The 8766-nt window shown below is 35.2% G+C and overlaps 1 protein-coding gene across 4 annotated transcripts in view; it reads right to left on the bottom strand.

Annotated features, from left to right (window-relative positions):
* Window positions 1-219: 219 nt before the first annotated feature.
* Window positions 220-8766, bottom strand: part of LOC144972328 (trinucleotide repeat-containing gene 6C protein-like) — a 28085-nt gene continuing 19538 nt past the window's right edge. For 2 of the 4 annotated variants that reach the window (XM_078913422.1, XM_078913421.1), the window contains exons 5-11: window positions 7963-8112; window positions 7009-7137; window positions 5948-6043; window positions 5738-5795; window positions 3657-5156; window positions 2989-3059; window positions 220-1948 (exon numbers count right to left, since the gene is read on the bottom strand). In XM_078913422.1, the coding sequence (XP_078769548.1) occupies window positions 1514-1948; window positions 2989-3059; window positions 3657-5156; window positions 5738-5795; window positions 5948-6043; window positions 7009-7137; window positions 7963-8112 (2439 nt within the window). In that variant the 3' untranslated portion in view covers window positions 220-1513. The remainder of the gene's footprint in view (window positions 1949-2988; window positions 3060-3656; window positions 5157-5737; window positions 5796-5947; window positions 6044-7008; window positions 7138-7962; window positions 8113-8766) is intronic. The other 2 variants (XM_078913424.1, XM_078913423.1) reach the window with 1 other exon arrangement.

Here is an 8766-nt window from a genome sequence, read left to right as displayed (position 1 = left end):
AATATAAATGCCTGAATTTCTTAGGAGGAATAAACAAGTTCATCCAATCAAGCTGAATGTTACCTATGTGGAAGCAAAAATCACATGCACTGACGTGCATCATTAACTTGGTCGAATGAAACATGCATACAAGACATTTCAGGCACACTGAGACAGTTTATCACAGGCAACGAGGCATCATGCCATTTGAGATTATTTTTTCATTCGTTTGCTTATTAATTTTTTTTTTTTTTTTCATTTTATTTATATTTTCATACTTGAAAAAAAAATCCACCCTTTAATGAAAACAAAACTGCTCTACTCATTCGTGGCCACTGGTCATCAATTATCATTTTAATGTCATTAAACTGACAAGTATACCTGAAAAGGTCTCTCAAATATACCATAACAAATCATTTGTTTACAAATATTTTGGACTGATTGAAATTCCAATATATCTACACATGTCTATTTCTAAAGCATAACTAGCCTTTTCTCCTTTACCTAAAACACTCTTGTTTCATGAACATGAAGTACGAATGAGTAGAGCACTTTCAATTTTTTTTTAAAAGATGAAAAGTTATATATTAAAAAAAAATTCATTAAAAATATTTAAAACATTACATCTCAAATACATAAAAATGCATTGGTGAATATGCGTGCACTATTTGTGCTGCAATTGAATTTGACATAAATGGCAGGCATGTGATTTTGTCGTTTGGAATCTTAAAAGGATACATAATTACAACCCCTTGACCAAACAAAAACAAAACAAAAAAATTTTTAAAACAAACAATTATGAACAAAAATAATAAGGGGGAAATAAGTAAACAATGTAGGCTTTTAAAGTATATTATACCAGTATTATTTTAGCATCCAAAACAGTACGCTAAATATTATTGTTAGAACAAAGATGTAAACAGGAAGATTGAACATTCATTTTTAAAAAAAGACATTGTGGATAAGAAACATCAAGTACTAATGCAAGAGGGGTGGTCATCCCATCACCATTAAGACCACGGGAATTCTGAAAGACTCGGATACTTGACACTAAGTACACAACATACACAAGAAACAGTATTAGTCATAATTGGTGATTAAATTACCATTGTTTTTTGTTTTTATAATGAGTGTTTCTATATGGACTTGTGTGTGCTAATTCACACTTTCAATTATTGTAATAGGTACACCCAATGCAGTGAGCACCCTCAGTCATTTGCATTATTAAATAATTTAGTTAAAATATACCAAAGGAACACATTAAAAAGACACCTATGAGGCATTATCATCATTCACCTACAAAAATGTCAATATATATTCATCATTTCATAAAATTACATTGAGAGATCACAAAATGCGGCAATTGATGTTCTTGAAAGTCAGCATTTTACCTAGGTTAACAAACATGAATAATTATTCAATGTTGCTGTTGAAGCATATGGGAGATTGAGAAAAATAAAAATTATAAATGTGTGTGTGTCTTCAAACAGTCGATCAGATGGGGTAAGCATAAAGAGGATTTCCTATCTTACTTCTATTCCAGCACAAGGTTGCTCAGTAGGGGGTTACAATTTTGGTCAGCAGATGATGAATCTCCCCACAGATTTGATCCACTCCCACTCCAAGGGTTGCTTATCTGGCTCCAGATCTCACCACCACGATTACCTCCAGAGGGCTGGAAGCTAGTAGGCGGGGCTTGGGACCACTGGCTGGCATTGACAGGGGTTGTGTTCTGTTGCATGGATTGAGAGTACAGCTGGGATATAGCCTTTTGTCCGTCAGCTTCACTGATAAAATCAGCCCTGAAGGTGGTATTTCCCATATTGAAGTTATTGAGTGACTTCTGGGCATTGGCAGCAGCATCCCTACTTGTATACTGAAAAATGGCAATTTGATTTTCAGGACTGTGGTAGACATTGAACACCTCACCATAACGTTGTGCTATTAAACGAACTGTATGGGTATCCATCTAAAACAAAAAAACGAGAGAGAGAGTAAAATCATGATTAAGAGTTGCAATTAGGAACAGCAACAGTCCACCAAGGTAGTCACATCTTTTTTTTTTTAAATTGAGAACTCATAAATAGGTTGAGATGCCCAGACAGGAACTTTAAAATATAAAACATCATAAAATAAACTGGACCTGACATGTTTCATTCCTGGTGACTTTGGGTGGGAGTGACAAATTCACAATGACTTCTTTAGTTTTACATCGTATATACTTAGAGCTGCAACGGGACACTGGAATAGCTCAGTGTTCGAGATAACCATGCAGGAAAATAAGACATTGAGCATTGAGTGGAACTGTATTGATTTCAAACCAATGCACATTCAATAGTAAACAACAAAATAAAGCCCATAAACTTGTAAACATTTAAAATGATTTTTCATGTTTAGAACAATTGTTAGTAATACTCCAACTACTATAGTAGCCATTCTTATGGCATGTAATGCTCCACATACACCATTTGTGACACTGCGGTTTGTTGTATATCACTTTACAAACACTCATTGATGTCTCGTCTTTGACTCGGTTCGATTTATTGACCCATATGTATCGTTTTGCATTTGACACCAGTACACCTGATGTCCTGGTTTGAATTGAATTAGAGAGAAACAATCACTAACTTGCGTTTTAACAGGAGATGAAAAGAGAGGAGACATAGGGTAAATGAAAAAAATGATTGGTTGTCTGATGACATAGAATATAGCACAGTCGAAAGAGAGGCTGTAAGTACAGTGTCACAGGGAGAGCCAGACAGTAAGTCTATAGTGCAACTATTTATACCCTGTACCAGCAATGCTGATTTTTTGTCTTCAAATAATAGTTTTCCTTCATATTATTAATTTTTAATGCAGGAACAAGTTAAGTTTCCACCAACCGATCATTAAGAGTTTTGTGACTCCAGCTTCAATAAAATTATAATCTCCTTTTAAAAAACAATCAATTTTAAACAGCCAAAGCAGTAAATACATCAATTAACAGAAACATTTAGGTTAAAGACTTACGGAAGTCAGGTTCCTTAAGACAATCCAGTTAGATGTCTGACCTTGAGGCTCATTCCAATTTGATGCTCCAACTAAAGACAAAGGTACAGAGATTTTGTCAATAAAGGTTTGATGGGCAATATATATTAAACAAAAACAAACAAAAAAAAACAAAGATAGAAAGAGACAGAGACAGAGACAGAGAGAGAGAGAGAGAGAGAGAGAGAGAGAGAGGAGAGAGAGGAGAGAGAGAGAGAGAGGAGAGAGAGAGAGAGAGAAGAGAGAGAGAGAGAGAGAGAGTGAGAGATAGAGAGTCTAAAAAAAATTATTGATGACAACAAATCGATAATTGATTGCTAAGCAATTCCCAAAGTCCCAAATTTCTTATAATGGATGCCAAACTTTTCCATGAGTTTTAACTACAACCAAAACACAAAATCGGACCTGTCTACTTGAAAATCTAAAAATTCTACAATTTTTAGGAGATAAAAATTGCAATCTCTATAATTTACTATAATAACAATTTAACCTCACAAGGAATAATTAACACTTCAAATCCTTAAAATGATGTAGCCTGGCATCAAACTTTCTTTTTCAACAAGTTTTCATGACTTAGAGATGATGATGCTCACGAAGTTCTGAAATTGGAACCAAAATTTCTTAATAGAAAGCAGGTCTGTAATATTTACCTTGGGTGAAAGCGGAGTTACCCGATCTCCCAGCCCATGAGCTCTGGCGGCTGAAAATAGCATTGCCCCCTTGTCCTGTCCCCTGTCCTTGTTGCCAGGGTTGAGATCCAAACACTTTGTGCGGCGCTACTCCAGGAGGAGGACGACTGCCCAAGTTTCCAAGTCCTAAGCTGTTTTCATTCCTAGAGGCAGATGTCCAAGACTTGTTGGTGTCAAACTTGGAGCTGCTGAGACTGTTGAGGGAGTCATCATGGACTCTGTTGACGCTTAGAGATCTCTGAATGCTACCCGGGGTAATATGAGGATCGTCTTCGACGCTGCTTTTTGAGAGGCCCTGCCATGGTTTTCCAGGAATGAACTCTGGTATGGCATCAGTTGCACCGGACAGGCCAGATGAGGTAGTGATTGAATTAAGCGATGTACTTCCTTTTTGATCTGAACTTGTGTTGATGGCTTCAGTTGATGTTGACGGCCAATTCTGAGAAGAGGCTGAAGATGACGAGACACTGGACCAAGTGCGATCCCCTGTTATTCCAAGCCCAACTCCGATCAGATTCATATAATTGGTGCTGTTTGACTGACCTGATTTGTCACCTGAGTTGTCATTGTTGAAACCAGCGGAAGGCAACAAACCTGGGGACGACACATTTGATGCATCAGTACCTGTAGCGGACTCCGAACCCGATTTCCACTGAGTAGCAAGACGAGATTGATTTCCAATTGAAATTGAAGCATTCGCCAGTTCTGAGCTGATGGCATCGATATTTTCAGCAAGGGCACCACCAGATTGAGGATCCCCAGGCAGAGACATCATATTTGATGGTGGGTGAGACATATTTGGTGGTTTTTGAGAGCTAAAGAAAGCATTTTGCGCCTGCTGCAGCTGCTTCTGCAAGGAAATCATCTGCTGACTAATGTTAGACATCTGATGATCCTGTTGCCGTGATGAACCGGGTCGCATGGTTTGCTGATGTCTCATTAAATTCTGACGGGCAGTTTGAAGTTGTAGTAATTGTTGCAAGAGGACAAGCATATTTCTAGGTAGTGTGTGATTGAGCAACTGAGGTGAAATAATTCCACTATTGACTGCATGGCGTAGCTGAGTAACAATGTGCTGTTGCACTTGTTCATAATTTTGACCCATTTGTCCACGAGATCCGATGACATTTCCTGGTGGAGCTTGTTGCATTTTCTGAATCAGCTTTGAAGGAACATTGGAATTAATACTGGCAGTGCTTGAATTAAGACTAGAAGGAGGCAGACTAGCACTGTTTTGCAAAAATGGCTGATTAGGTACTTGAGCATTGGAGAGAGGAGTATTCTGCATGGGCATATTAAAGTTAGGCACTTGATCAGAACGTCCAGAATCAATAAAATCATCCCCACCGTGTCCACTTTTAGGGATATAAGGGGGCATTCGTGACTGTGCACCACCATTTGGCTGAAAGATATCCATGTCTAAATCTTTTCTGGACATGCCATTGTTTGATTTAAGCTCATCTATGGAGAGAGAGAGAGGGAACAAATAAAGAATTATTTATCAAATTTCAGGATTTGAAATGTCTACATCAAAAGGGGGAAAATTTTCAGATGAAGCTTAAATAGTCCTTCATGGCAATCACCAAGCCTATGAGGCAAAATTACTGTTTCTAAAGCATGGAGGGTGGTAAAAGCTTTTTAGGGTTTTTCATAAGGTACAATCGGATATAATAATAAACACATTTATAAAAAAAGAACTGTTGGGTCCAAAGAAAGATCTGAAATTATGTGATCCAACCAGATTAATTTGAGCACAGGTTAAATGTTCTATCGATTGAACTGGAGACATCAATAGTGGGCATTTGACAGCAACATTACACAAAACAAAACAGAAAACAAACCTGTGTCTGAATTAAAATGACAAAAATCTTCATCCATGAAACAAACTGACTTAGATAAAAACACTTAAGATTATTCCCTTCACTCTGTTCCATTTTATAATGACATACAAGACAGTTTGAATATTATTGTTAATATTTTCCCCCTTTAACTTGGCATGCATCTTATACTGAAAACCATAATTACAATTGTAAAGTACTTACTGATAGCCATTTCTAAATTCATGTTATGGGTTATCAAGGCATTCTGAGCATCCTCTTTCTGCAACATAAAGAGAAATAAATATATTAATCTTCCCAAGCATGACAACATTTCAAATGTCTTTTTACAAATAAATCGAAGAAAAATAAATAGATGTGTGGCAATAAGACATTCATGAAAGCAAAAACATTTGGAAGAAAGAAACTACTTACACGAAATCCCATGTCCATGAGTTGCTGCAAAAGTTTGGCCCTCATTTGGGTAGGATGACCACTGCCCCCACTGACATATTTTGGTGGTGCAATTTGCTGCAAATAAATAAATATAGACATAAATTAAAAATCAAATCATGTTATCATCCTTCTCCAGGAGGGAAAAATCTCTCACATGTAGTTGATGGTATACGCAGATAAAAGCCAAGTAGGAATGTTCTAGTCAATTTATCCTCACTAGGTGCAGTTTTCTGAAACAGTACACAATTTTCATGTGTGTTTGGGTTTTTTTTTAAAATCTCTATAGCAAACCATTATCCATGAGATGCTCAGTATGTTATGAAAGATTCGAAGGGTGGTGAATGTTCATGTATTATATTCAGGACTTCAAAGTTGAAATGTTTGGGTAACTGGGCAGCAGATTTTCAAACCTTTACTGGATATAATATACAGCAAGCAACTATAGAGCACAGCATTTTATTTTTTTATTTCAAGAAGAAAGAAGAAGAAAAATATTGCAAAAGATGTCCAAATAAATTTGTAAGCATTTTTTTTAAAAATTGGAAATGCCATTTGGTAATCATAATATTATTTCTTTGCCCATGTGCTTCAAGCATTATTAAAACTTAATAATAATAATAATAATAATAATAATAATAATAATAGTTAAAAAGTAATAATAATAATAATTAATTGGCACATGATGGAAGAAAAAAAAAATGTCAGCAGACATGATCATACAACTCACACCAATAACCTGGGTGGCACTTAATTTAAAACCAATTTAACAGAAAACAAAACTGCATGCAGACGGGTGAAATATAACATGAAATCTGATTTTCTGAAATATTAATATCTTCCAATGATCTTTCAATAAAAACATTCATGGTTATCAGGTTTGAGAACAGCTTAATCCATTTCAAGGACTTGAATAGGAATACAGAAATTTCACAAATTCTGATAAGAAAGTAGGAATGAATAACATCAGAAAAATCAGATCACATATGACAACCAAATGGTGAATCCTGGTCTTATTTTGACTTTCAATAACATCAACACACCTGTCCAGTAATTTTCCTTATGCCCCTGTGGGCAGCTGGGTCGTTCCAAGTATTATTATCTTGAGGCAAACCGTTCCAAAATCCAACTTCAACAGAATTACCAGAAACATCATTTGGGTTTCCTCCCGACTGCAAACATGAACATTCAAACATTTTCACTTCACAGATACTCTTCATATTTTTTTTATTTTTTTTAAGTGTGGGAAATTCATTGTATAATTTTGAAAGTAACCAAATGTATCATATATGAAAAGAAAATTTCAGGATTATAGGAATGGCTTCAATTGAAGGTGTCCCAAAATTAACCTGTAGAGTATCTTATCAAACAATTGTTATTAACAAAGGAAATTTATAAACAGCATATCTCAACTAAAAAACATTTAAAATAAATTTGGATGATATCATTGCAATGATGTCAGGAAGAAAAAATAAAAATAAATAAATATTTACTAAAAACCTAAAAAATTTTATTAAATTCAATATAATAGTTTTTTTAAAGAATAAATTGAATAAAATAAAATATTCAAACAATACTCAAGCTTTTAACAAGATAACATGAGAAAAAGTATTGAAGACGGAACATAAAATTATGCAAGCCAATTTGAGGACACCATTTAAGGGTTAAGCTTCAATAAATTTTAACATAGGGACGGCTTTTAAAAAAAAAAAAAAATAAGAAGTCTAAGAATACAAATAAATATACAATTAAAAAAAAAAAAGAGCTCTGTGAGAGTGAAAATCACAAACACCACAACCATGCAACACGCAGGGTCCAAGTGGATTCACACAGGCTTTTAGTAGTCATTAAATCAGTTATAAGTTAAGCAGAGCAATTGCAGACTTGTTTATCAACCAATTTTTTTATTTCAGTCAAACCATCCAAGATTTTTTGGAAAACTCTTGACAAGGCCTGTTAGTAAAAAAAAAAAAAAAATCATTAAAAATAAGACTTACCCTCGCTCTTTGAGCCATGGCATAAGAAGCTTCATCCCATCCAGCAGGGACTTTGGGTTTAGTTCCAACAGCAGCGTTCCACTGACCACCACCACCCTGGGGACCGGTGTTATCTCCCCAACCTCCAGGTTTAGGTTGTGAAGGGGGCATCTTGAAGACAAATTTATAAATTTTAACAATTTGCTATATGCTCCATGGCTCTATAATACTAAGTTAAGCTAGGTCAACCAGATACAGAAATGTCCGTAATACAGAAAATGGGCTATAATAACAGTACAACAATTCATTCAAACTGCCAATAATTCAGACACTACTCAACCAAGTTGAAAACTTGTGCGATTGGATGTACACCAATATCAATTTTGAGAATGTTTTGTTTAGTGGAAATTGATTCAATAGACAATGAAAAAGGGGTTTGTCAATTCTGTGTTTCATGATTTCACAGCTTTTGCAATATATTTAGGTCATTTTAGCATTAGTTAAGGGGGGAACATGTCATATGTCTATACCTAGAGGTCCTGTACTAATAAGCAACTAAAAAATGTCAGACAAAGGGGACGAGGTTTGTTTTTTTTTGTTTGTTGCTTTAGGTCTCTTCCAACACAATTGAGGTTATATGAGAGACCGCTGAAACAAAAAAAACAAGCAATCTAACAAAAATAGTACAAATGTAAATCAAAATCATAACCTAAAGATATCATAAGCTAAATTATAAATAACCATGAACAAACAGGTAGAAGATTTACAGAAAAAAAAATATCCCCTGTCAAAAATACAATCACAAACCAAAGAAGCAGGATAGGC

The sequence above is a fragment of the Berghia stephanieae genome, chromosome 5 (genome assembly GCF_034508935.2).
Source record: "Berghia stephanieae isolate SIO BIC M18660-M18661 chromosome 5, UCSD_Bste_1.3, whole genome shotgun sequence".
Lineage (NCBI taxonomy): Eukaryota > Metazoa > Mollusca > Gastropoda > Nudibranchia > Aeolidiidae > Berghia > Berghia stephanieae.
This window is presented reverse-complemented; position numbering and strand designations above follow the sequence as displayed.